This window comes from Pteropus medius, unplaced genomic scaffold, assembly GCF_902729225.1.
Source record: "Pteropus medius unplaced genomic scaffold, Ma_sr-lr_union100, whole genome shotgun sequence".
NCBI classification, from domain to species: Eukaryota; Metazoa; Chordata; class Mammalia; order Chiroptera; family Pteropodidae; genus Pteropus; species Pteropus medius.
The window spans coordinates 3,409,039-3,421,072 of record NW_024342470.1 but is presented as its reverse complement, the minus strand read 5'-3'; the positions used below and the strand labels follow the sequence as shown (position 1 = coordinate 3,421,072).

General features: G+C 44.1%; 1 protein-coding gene across 3 annotated transcripts in view; it reads left to right on the top strand.

The window, feature by feature from the left end:
- GALNT18 (polypeptide N-acetylgalactosaminyltransferase 18) overlaps window positions 1–12,034 on the top strand; it is a 316,135-nt gene that overhangs the window by 262,349 nt on the left and 41,752 nt on the right. For all 3 annotated transcript variants that reach the window (XM_039863609.1, XM_039863610.1, XM_039863611.1), the window contains exons 8-9: window positions 6,427–6,564; window positions 11,687–11,782. In XM_039863609.1, coding sequence (XP_039719543.1) covers window positions 6,427–6,564; window positions 11,687–11,782 — 234 coding nt within the window. The remainder of the gene's footprint in view (window positions 1–6,426; window positions 6,565–11,686; window positions 11,783–12,034) is intronic.

The following is a 12,034-nucleotide window of genomic DNA, read 5'->3' as shown; positions in this document are numbered from 1 at the left end:
CTATTTGTTTGGACAGTGCTTAGGACAGTGCCTGACATGTACTAGGTACTCAGTAAAAATGAGTTGGAAAAGAAAGAAGAGAGAGGAAGTGTGGATGCTACATGCCCCCCCACCAGGAGTTTTCCCCAGGAGTTTTCCCAGCTACCTTTGTTATGGTGACATCCCAATACTGTACCTTGTGCTCATAGGCACGTGTCATTTCTATTTACTTAACTCTTCATCTGCAGCATCCCAAATGCAAATGTGGAGCTGGAACCCTACAACCCTGCCTAGTGGCTGCCTTGAGAATTAAATAAGTTAATAGATATAAAGACTTTTATAAACGCTTGGCAAAAAGAAAGCACTAGGTAAATGTTAGCTCTTGTTGAATATTGCTTATGCCCTCTGCATCCATTCTCCAGCTTTAAAATGCCCTTGCGGGGCAGTCAGCCTTCCTTGCTGCCTTCTATGCTGAGTCCTCCCGGGGCTGTGTACTGAACAGAGCTGACTCACCTGCTCCCTTACCCCATTCGGTCCCAAGCTTTTGGAAGGCCAGAGAAGCCTCCAGCTCTTAGATCCTTCTACTTTAATTGAAGATCATTATGCTTATCAACAAGCAGAAAATCAGTCTGCACCAAAGCATCGATATTTTCTCACACGGGGTTCATTAATTCTAGACCCTCTCCTGCTTCCTCTTGCCTGAAGACAGGCTGAATGCCAGGGAGGATGCAATACGGTGCTTAGGTCACGGCCCTTCTTTAGGTTCAGCTATAAGAAATTCTGTGGCTGCACTCACAGGCAGGAATACTGGACAGCTTTTTTATTATTATTATTAAGTTTATTGAAGTAACATTGGTTAATACAATTATATAATTTTCAGGCGTACATTATAATTTGACATCTATATATTCATCTGTGTGTTTATTGCCCTAAGTCCAGTTTCTTTGAGCTACCATATATTTGATCTGCTTTACCCACTTTACCCTTCCCCTACCCTGCTATATTTGACCCCCTTTAACTGTCTACCTCCTCCCTCCTCCCCTACCCCTGCCCTCTGATAACCACTAGTTTATAGTCCATGTCCATGAATCTCTGTTTGTTTGTCCTGCTCATTTGTTGCTTTTAGGTTTATATTCCATATATAAGTGATATCATGTGATTTTCAACATTTTCCATCTGGCTTATTTCGCTTAGCATAATTAGCTCGAGGTCCATTCATGTCGCAAATGGCAATATTTCATCTCTTTTTATGGCTGAGTAATATTCCACAGCTTCTTTAGCCAATCATCTATTGTAGGACACTTCAGTTGCTTCCATGTCCTGGCCACTGTGAATAATGCTGCTATGAACATTGGTGTGCAAATAACTTTTCGGATATAATTTTCAAGTCTTTGGGGTAAATACCCAGTAGAGAAATTGCTGGATCATATGGTAGATCAATTCTTAGTTTTTTGAGGAGCCTTTATACTGTTTTCTATAGTGGCTGTACCAATGTGCAGTCCCACCAACAGTATACAAGGGTTCCTTTTTCTCTGCATCCTCTCCAACATTTGTTATTACTTGTCCTGTTGATTCTAGCTATTCCAACAGGTGTGAGATGGTATCTCATTGTGGTTTTGACTTGCATTTCCCTAATAGCTAGTGATTATGAGCATCTTTTCATATATTTGTTGGCCATTTGTATGTCCTCTAGGGAGAAGTGCCTGTTCAGGTCCTCTGTCCATTTTTTGATTGGATTGTTTGGGGGGTTTTTTTGTTGTTATTGAGTTGTATGAGTTCTTTGTATATTTTGGACATTAGGCCTTTATCAGACGCATTGCTTGCAAATATATTTTCCCATTCTGATGGTTGTCTCTTTACCTTGTTGATGGTTTCTTTTGCTGAGCAGAAGCTTTTTAGTTTGATGTAGTCCCATTCATTTATTTCAGCTTTTACTTTCCTTGCCTTTGAGGTCAAATTCATAAAATCCTCTTTAAGTCCAAGGTCTTTGAGTTTAGTTCCTATGTTTTCTTCTGTGCTTTTTATTTTTTCAGGTCTTATATTCAGGTCCTTAATCTATTTTGAGTTAATTTTGGTGTGTGGTAATAGACAGCAGTCTAGTTTCATTCTTTTGCAGGCAGCTTTCCAGTTTTCCCGGCACCATTTATTGAAGAGGCTTTCCTTTCTCCGCTGTATGTTTTTGGATTTTTCGTTGAAAATTATTTGCCCATATAAATATGGGTTTACTTCTGGACTCTCGATTCTGTTCCACCGGTCCATGTGTCTGTGTTTCTGCCAAAAACATGCCGTTTTGATTACTGTCGCTTTGTAGTATAATTTGAAGCCGGGCAGAGTGATGCCTCCAGCCTTGTTCTTTTTTCTCAGGATGGCTTTGGCAATTCAGGGTCTTTTGTTTTTCCATACAAATCTGATGATTTTTTGTTCTATTTCTTTAAAAAATGCCAATGGGATTTTGATGGGGATTGCATTAAATCTGCATAATGCTTTAGGTAATATGGTCATTTCAATTATGTTGATTTTTCCAATCTAAGAACATGAATATCTTTCCATTTCTTTATATCTTCTTCAATTTCTTTTAATAGAGTCTTGTAGTTTTCATTACATAGATCCTTCACATGTTTCGTTAAATTTATTCCTAGGTATTTTATTCTTTGTGGTGCAATTGCAAAAGGAATTATTTTTTCTACTTCTTTTTCTGACACTTCATTATTAGAGTATAGGAATGCTATGGATTTTTAAACATTAATTTTGTATCCAGAGACTTTACTGTATTTGCTTATTGTTTCTAGTAGTGTTCTTGTGGGATCTTTAGGGTTTTCTATATAGAGAATCATGTCATCTGCAAACAGTAACGGTTTGACTTCTTCGTATCCTATTTGGATGCCTTTTATATCTTTCTCTTGTCTGATTGCACTTGCTAGGACCTCCAATGTTATATTGAATAACAGTGGCAATAGTGGACCACCTTGCCTTGTTCCTGATCTTAGAGGAAAGGTTTTTAGTTTTTCACCATTAAGTATAATGTTGGCTGAGGGTTTGTCATATATGGCCTTTATTATGTTAAGGTACTTCCCTTCTATACCAATTTTGTTAAGTGTTTTGATCATAAATGGTGCTGTATCTTGTTGAAGGCTTTTTCTGCATCTATTGATATGATCATATGATTCTTGTTTTTTAATTTGTTTATTTGGTGTATCACATTAATTGATTTGCATACGTTGAACCATCCCTGTGCCTCTGGGATGAAGCCCACTTGATCGTGGTGTATAATCTTTTTAATATGCTGCTGTATTCAGTTTACTAGTATCTTATTTAGGATTTTTGCATCTGTGTTCATGAGAGATATTGGTCTGTAGTTTTCTTTTTTTGTGTTATCTTTACCAGGTTTTTGTATCGAGGTAATATTGGCCTCATAAAATCATCTGGGGAGTATGGCCTCCTCTTCGATTTTTTGGAAGAGTTTGAGGAGAATAGATATTAAATCTTCTTCGAATGTTTGGTAGAATTCCCTGGTGAAGCCATCTAGTCCTGAACTTTTACTTTTTGGTAGGTTTTTGATGATTGTTTCAATTTCCATACTGCTGATCGTCTATTTAGATTTTCCAGATCTTCTTGATTCAGCGTAGGAAGATTGTATTTTTCTAAGTACTAGTCCATTTCTTATAGGTTATTAAATTTGGTGTTATATACTGGACAGCATTGTGTATGCTAAGTATATTATTTTCCTAGGGCTACCAAAACAAGTTACTATAAACTGAGTGTCTTAAAACAACAGAAATTTATCCTCTCTCAGTCCAGAGGCTAGAAGCCCAAAATCAAGGTGCTGGCAGAGTTTTGCTCCCTCTGAAGGCTCTAGGGGAGGATCTTTCCTTCTCTCTTCCAGCTTCTGGAAGCTCCCGATGTTCCTTGACTTGTAGATAGTACTCCAAACTCTGCCTCTGTCTCTGTGTCTCTCTGTGTCCAAACCTCCCTCTCCTTTCTCTTATAAAGATTTAGGCTCACCTTAAATCCAGAATTATTTCATCTCAAATTCCCTAATTGTGTCTACAAAGATTCTATTGCCAAATAAGGTTAGATTTAGAGGTTCATGTAGACACGAATTTGGGGGGCCACACTATTCAACCCACTCCATTAAATATTTAGCAAAGGGAGAAGATACATTTATTGTTTTCTAATAATAAGGGCCAAGGTGACCTTCTCTGAGAAAATTTGCTTATTTATCAATTTCTGTCCCCCCTCTAAAAAAGAGGTTGGTACAATTTACAGTAAACACACAATATAGAAGTGCTGAACCATTAAAACGGAAAGGCACAAGTCAATTAACAAACAGGAAGAGGACAGGACCATGATATCCAAAAATATAAGCTGAACAAAGCTCTGATTCTTGAGTCTCTTAGAAGTTAAAGTACAGATGGAGCCCTGATGGATTATATTGCTCCCACCTTCAAATAGATAAGGAGAGAGACAAACTTTCCCTTGATCCTGAGTGAAAAAAGAAAGTTTTTCTATGGGAACTCAGAATTTTAGGAAAACACAGAGACCTTCCTGAGACAAGTTTTTCTAGTGACTCCCAGTAAAAGCTGAGACACAGTGTTAATTTGTCATCAGATAAAGGCAATTATAGCATAAAGGGGGAAGGCCCAGGTCCAGGCAAATAGCTTTGTGGTATAAGGATAAAGTGCAGAGAAGTTTAAAGGGCTAATACTTAACACATCCCTTGGAGTGAGGGTGGGGCGTGAACAGGGTACATTTATTGCCAGTTGCTCTGTTCACCACTTCATAAATATTTTCTCATCTCAAGCTCATCAATACAGTTCAGGGGCAGTGCTGGGCCAGGGGCACAGAGGTCAGTCAAATATGTTTCTTGATCATAACAGAGCCGGAGTCCAGCAGAGAAAGGCCAACTAGTTGCTGGAAGGGCTATAGGAAGGAGCAGAGAGTAGACAAATCATAGTTGGGGTCGTCAAGAAGTCAAAAGATAGGTCTTCGCTGAAATTGCTCCCTAGGAGTCTGGAACTTAAACCTCTGGGCTGTAGCAGATTTAAATTTTTATATTACCTGAACTCTATTGGGCAAAAATAAATGTATTTCTTCTATATCTATATTTTGTTTTGACTCAAGCCCCTATTGTCTGATATCAAAAACTTCTGATCATATCCAGATACATGCAGCAGCCACCCTTGTGATTTTTATCGAGACATTTCAGACTTAAGCTTTGTCAATTTTACTGTCCTCCCAACCCAGGTAACTTGATCCTGGAGCTGATACTAGAACCAGGAGTTTCCACAGCTAGCAGTGTCAGTGGGAGAGCTGTACTTCCCCTCTGCCTCTGTCTGCACTCTGGGCTGCTGTCTGATGAGATGTCACCTGGTCTCCATCTGATCCCCAGCTAGAGGGACCCCTCGCCATTCTCTGCTGTGGCTTCGCTCTTTCTCAGCTGATTCTGTGCCCTGTTCAGCAGCTGGTGTGCAGGCCCAGGGCCTCTCAATTCTCTCCACTCTACTCTGGGACCACAAGAAACATGGGGGCTCCTCTCTCCCTCTCACTCAAGGACATATCCGTGTCTCCATTACTACTGCTTGCCTGCTGCACCTTGCTGGTTCTGGGGCCAGCTCTCTGATAACCAGTGAAGTGAAGGACACATGTATTCTGTCTGCTAAGACCTCCAAGCTCAAAGAGAGAGTCTGCTTCTCCCACAGGGACTTGGTCTGAGGAGGCAGAAGGGCAGGCCCCTGCCAATGCACAGGGCAAGGTTAAAAGTGCAAACTCCAGACCCTGGGTGATTGGGTTCAACTGTCAGCTCCTTTTGTTAGCTATAGAACTTTGGGCAAGTCACCAAAGAGGTCACTGAACCTCTCTTTGTCTCAACTCATCTATAAAATGAGGGTTATATAGTGCTACTTCATAGGTTTAAATGGGACAATATACATGAATATGAATAAATCTAAGTAAGTAAATATAAACATACATGTCTCTGTCTCATACAGAACAGAGCCTAGCACATTTTTATAGGGACCTTAGCTGTCATGATTGTTAGGAATTGCATTAAAATTAGAATTATTCTATCTTTGACTCCTCTCTTCCACCTCTCTCTCCACCGCCAACTCAGAATCTCAGCTTACCTCCTGAGGTAGAGAAAACCTTATGCAGACTATATTCTTCCCACTTCTTTTCCCTATACCCAGACCACAAGATTTTGTTTAAAATTTAAGGGTTTGGCATCTTCATTTTCAATAGCCTTTGATGACAATCCCCATCAATGCTGACCGTGAGTTTCACAGTCCAAGTGGGAACAGTTATGGGGTTAAAGTACCTGTGGGGAAATGCATGAGTTAGGTTCCCATGTCATCCCTTCACTAGACAGGCTCCAGGAACCCTGGCGGGGAGGTCTGGGGGGAAGCCGTGCCCCGGTAGTGGCTGCATCTCTGCATTTCCATCCCCGTGCAGGACTCAGGGATCGACATCGGGGACATCACTGCAAGGAAGGCTGTGAGGAAACAGCTGCAGTGCAAGACCTTCCGGTGGTACCTGGTCAGCGTGTACCCAGAGATGAGGATGTACTCGGACATCATCGCCTACGGAGTGGTAAGGAGCCGGCACCTCGGGGTTTCATTCAGTCACAGACAGAGAGCGAAACCAGAGAGAGTCAGCGGAAAAGCGGGAAGGAGCCTCTCAGCCTCCCACGTGGATGCTGCGGTAGACCTGTGGACGAGAGGCCAGTGTCTGGAGCTGCGTGCGAAGCAGCCTTGCTTTCATAGCCCAGAGCCCTCTATTTCCTTAAGAGAGGTGTTTGGTCTCTCCTTTACAGTCCTAAGCAATGTAGCTCTAGCCCCAAACCTGCATATTTCACTTAATAAAACAAAAACCTGAAGTTAGGTTAAGATTGTAAGGCAGATAACAAACACCCGCTGTTCCCCAAGCATGGGTGCTGGAGCTTCTCTCAGCCAGCCTGCATTCCTCCCCTCCCAAGGGGCTTCTGCCTTCCACTCATGCACAGAGCATCCTGGAAAGGACTTCTAGGAAATATAACCTCCTCGAGTTTGCTGTATCTTGAGGGATGTTTTAGTACCACTTGTTGATTGGCATAGAGCATTTCCTTTTAATGAGGCAGCAAGATTGAAAGGCAGAGCACAGGGGTAAGATCCATTGGACCTGGTTCCAGTCTTGACCAGAACACTTCCTGGGCAAACATCCTAATGTCTCTGGGCCTCAGTTTCCTCATATGGTAAATGAGGGGAAATAATACTGTCCTCACAGGGTAGAAGAAAGTCTAAGATATATAAATATATTTTCTACCTAAGGTTAAAATTCTTTGAATGCGATAAACTCTCCCATTTTTCCAGTATCCCCAGGACTATAAATTCTTATGATATTTTAAATGACACCTAATTGATTTTTGGATACCTCACCTGTATTTTGCTGAACACATAAAATTTTTCTGCTGAAAGTTAAGCCCTCAAAACTACCCGCCCCTGGGGTTACTTAGCTCACCTGCCATGTTCCAACGATGGGAAAACAGAGAGGCGAAGTGACTCGCCCATTGTTCACACTGATAATCAGCAGTGACACTGAGTCTAAAACATCAGCTGCTGCTATCACTTCAACTCCTCCCTTTTAGAGTGTTCCCTCAGGCCAGTTCGACATCCCAGTATCAAAAGTTGAAGGTAGAACTGAGGCCTCTTCCTTTGATGACCTGTGGTCAGAACTGAGTTCAAGGCAGAAATGTAACGAGCACGGCACCCCTGGGAGGGGAAGAATCCTTGCAGAAGGGTTGGCCGTGGTGTTTTCTGTGAGCCTTTCAACTTTAACATTCTAGGATTCTGAAACAGACAGCTGAGATCCTGGGAACTCTCCCCACCCCCTCTCCATAGTACCTCTGTTGTCCTGAAGGCCAGCCTGTAGGAAGGGGTCATGTCCTGCCACAAGAGTCCCTATGGCATGGTTGACATGTCCTGAGAGAAATGCCCAGTGGCCTCTTGCCTCTCCACTTCTCAGGCTGGTATACTTTGGTTGTCAAAAAACTCCTCAGCTGGTGCTGCCCAGCTATTACCTGAGACTCTAGGTCCTGTCATCACCGTGGAAACACACTGGACTTGTGAAGTGCCTATCAGCCCCATCCGTCTCCCAAGAACCATCCTGAGGACACAGCTGTTGCCAGAGTGTGGTGCCACCACACTCTGACCACAGCAAGTTGTGTGTGGTGCTTGGCCATTGTTGGACCCAGTCCAAAAAGAACAATTAGGCTACTGTGGCTCCAGAGAAACTATTGGTCCAAAGCCTCTGTGAGCCAGGGCAAGCTTCTAGATTCACGTTCTCACCAAGCTGTCAGCTGTAGCCAAACAGTATTAGCCAAACTCAGCCAGAGATGCAGGGAGAGCAATAACAGTGGAGGTGTGTGCATGCGACCATAGCAATTCTGGGTCTCGGCCAAAGGCACTGTTGTCTTCCATGCAAAAGGATCCGCTCTTACGAACACGTACAGCATGCTCACCATGGAGCCCTCGCACCGCCACACCCGGAAGCCTTTGGTTGGTCAAACAGTAAGTGACATATATAAGGTCATGATCTAGATCTGTCTGAGTCTGCAACTGAGGCTGTTTCACTCTGTTGTACTGAAAAGCCATCTACTCGTCATCCCAGAGGGCTGAGCTGTGTTAGCCGTCCCTTGGGTGGGCGGTGGTCTCCAACCCACTGCATATTCATCTGCCAGCCACTGTTCAGGGCCGGCCAGCCTCCGCTCCTGCCTCCGCTACAGGCTGGGCTCTGACATGAGCAGAGATGCGCTCGCTTGTCAAGGAGCATAATGAACTTTTACTCAGGGCAAGAGGGTAAGAGATGGGCAAAGCGAGGCAGCGGCAAGAGCCAGAGGGTTTGCTGGGGCTGAAACACTCTTTCTCGTGATTATTTTTATTCTGAAATGGAGAGACTGTATGTCTTCTCAGGGACAGAGTTTCTTTTTTCCTTTCCCTTCCCACCCCATGTCTAAACTACCTTGCTCAGGTCAAACGACCACTTAGGACTGTCAGTCAGACTAGTGTCAAGTCTATATAAGCCAGTCCATTAATCCACTGTTAGGTCCCATTATGAGTCCTGCAGGCTGAAGGGCCTGTGGACCCTGTTGTGTGGGCATGGGTTTCCCCTGGGTCACTGAGTTCCACGTCGGGGAGATGGAGTGGCTTTGGATTAATTCCAGCTCTGGTGCTAACAGTAGAAATGGAGCAGCATCTGGAAGCAGACATGCCTGGCTTCTGAGTATTAGCTTTGCTTCTTAATCACTGTATAACCATGATAATCTGCAAAACCTTAAAGGTTATCGTCATACCATTTCATGAGGCATCTTTCAGTCTTGGGATTGTTGCCATTTACATGATGGAAAGAGCTTGGGCTTTAGAGACAAATAAACTCCAGTTCTACCACTTGTCCAACTGTGATGCCATTCATTTGTTTATTTTATTCGTTCATTCATTCCACATGCATTTACTGTCTGCTATGTGCCAGGGCTGGGCCGTGAGAAAGACTGAGTCCTAGTCTGGTGACTCATGGAGGAGATAGGCAAATGAAGAAGCAACAAGAATACAGTATGCTAAGTGCTGCAAAAAGAAAAATGGAGGTGTTAGTGAAGCATAGAACAGTGGCCTCACACCCAACCTGGGTCAGGAAAGGCTTGCAGAGTGATAGAGAAGCTGAGAACCAAAGGAAGAAGAAGATTTAGTCAGGCAAAGAGAAGGCCTCAGCAGAGCATCCATACAGTGGGAATAGACCAAGAGGTGAGGCAGAGCTTCTTACTGTACCACACTTCCTTCATCCTTAAAGAGTTGATGTTACCGACTGGCTGGGTTATGTTGAGGATTAAGTGGGATAACACATAGAAAGCACTTTGGCGGCACCTGGCACATAGATGCAGTCACAAAAGCTAGTTTCCCTGAATGGCTTTAAGGAAGATTACAGCAGTAATAGTAGCAGCTAAAAGTTATTGCACATTTGCTATTTGCCAGACCCTGTGTTAAGCACGTGTCTTGTTTCCCTTCATCCTCATAAGATCCCTATGAGGTTGGCACTGTTATCTCTACATGATAGAGAAGAAAACAGATAAGGAGTTACGTTGCTTTGTCCAAGACCACACAGCTAGAGTCAGGATTCCATCCCCAGCCTGTCTCTTCTACCTGCTTAATGGGGAAGGGATGACACAGCCCAGGTGGACTTGATCAAAAGCACCAGCCACCCCCTCACTCAGAGGCTGGCTTTGAGATCCCAGGGAGAACCAAGTCTGACATCAGGAGTCTCTGGATCTTTCTCTTTGCAGGAGCAGTTAGCAGGTCTCACTAATGGGTTACAGTGCTTGGCTTCAGATGTGACCCCCACCCGTCCACAGGCTGCAGGAGAAATCTAGAGTATTTGCATGTTTACCTCCCACATGGGCCAGCCAAGTAGTTGGTTTATCATAAAGGATTTGCTGCATAGATGCTTCTGGGGCCCTGCCTAGGGAACTAACACATGTTCATATTTCTTCAGAACTTCTAAACCACAAGTTTGAGATTTAGCTGCTATCACTCAGCAAAGGAAAAGGAGCTCAAGAAAAAAGAATGTGACTCTGTTCCTCGTCCCCTGTCAAGAACAGGGTATGCGTAGAGCACATATGTACCTCTGTTCCATTTAACCCCCTTAATTGGTTTATTGCATTCCTGCCACAATCAATCAGGACTGCCAAAGCTCAGGCCCGGCCTGTCTCCGGCCTTCTCCAACAGATGACCCACCTGTGGCCATTTTCCAGGTCTCCCTCTGGATTCTGATCTCTAGCTTTCTAGTCTAAACAAAGTGCTTTGATTGCTAAGGAGAACTATATAAGCTGGCTTGAGTTAAGGTGAGTAAAAATACTACAGACTCTCTTATGAACACAGGAACCAAAGTACAGCTGGACATAGCACTCGAGCTGGGAGACCACTAAAACCACAGCAGGGGCAGGATGATCTCTGGTGTCTAATTCTATCTGCCACATGCTTTATCTACTCCTTCATCGCAGCTGGATTTCTCTGCTTGCACATGGCCCAACAGATCCCCCACACCCAATCTAAGTGGCCTCACAATTCTAGTGGCCACCACATTTGTTCTGTTAATTGCCATGTGTCTATAGGTGAGGAGGGTAAGAGTTACCTCTCTCTTCTCCTGTGCTGGCCCTCTTCTCTCTTATTCACCTACCAGACCACCCACTCTGGAGAAGCCTCATCAGCAGCTGGGCCTCAGCTGGGGCCTGGCCAACCACTGCTGGACCCATAGGAGGCAGAGGGGCCTCGTCCCAGGCCCCAAAACAGATAACATGTTGTCCACTTCTCCCAATCCTCGGGAACAAAGACTTCTTTCCTGGGACGCCTGAAGGCCATTGTGCCACCCCGTGGAAATGAAGGGGGTAGAAAACCCAGCACCATCTTGTGTGTGCGCATATTTTATTTTTACCTAAACTGTCTCAGCTCCCCAAACCCAGCTTGCTGTTTAATGTGTTAATGCTTCTCCTTGGTAGGGTCTGCTCTTCCCTCAGCACCTTTATGCAAAGCAAAAGCTGGTGCTTGTTGGTTTCCATAGTATTCAAGGGGCCTTGGGCTGATTATGGAAATGGAGTTCGTCTCAGTGGAAGGCTTGTTTCTCCTGATTTAATGTATTTGTTTCTCTGTTCCTTTCTCTTTGGTGTGGCTGCCTCTTCCCTGGTGTTCAGTTGCAGAACTCTCTGAAGACCGATTTGTGTCTCGATCAGGGTCCAGACACGGAGAACGTTCCCATTGTGTACATCTGCCACGGGATGACACCCCAGGTGAGTGCTCTGAGAGCTCCCCATGATAGGGGTGTGCACATGTGTGTCTGGTGTGGGGAAGGATAGCTAAACTCTGCATGGCTCCTCTGTGCCCAGGAGCTCTGGGACCTTTCATTAGGAAATATCCTAATGAGCAAAAGAGGAGAGTCATAACTGCCTTGCCTGGAAGGAGCCTGGGGGAGCAGATGCTGGCATGCCAGGATCCTCTGGGCTGAGGAGCAGGGAAGGCGATAAATTTCTAACAAGGAATGC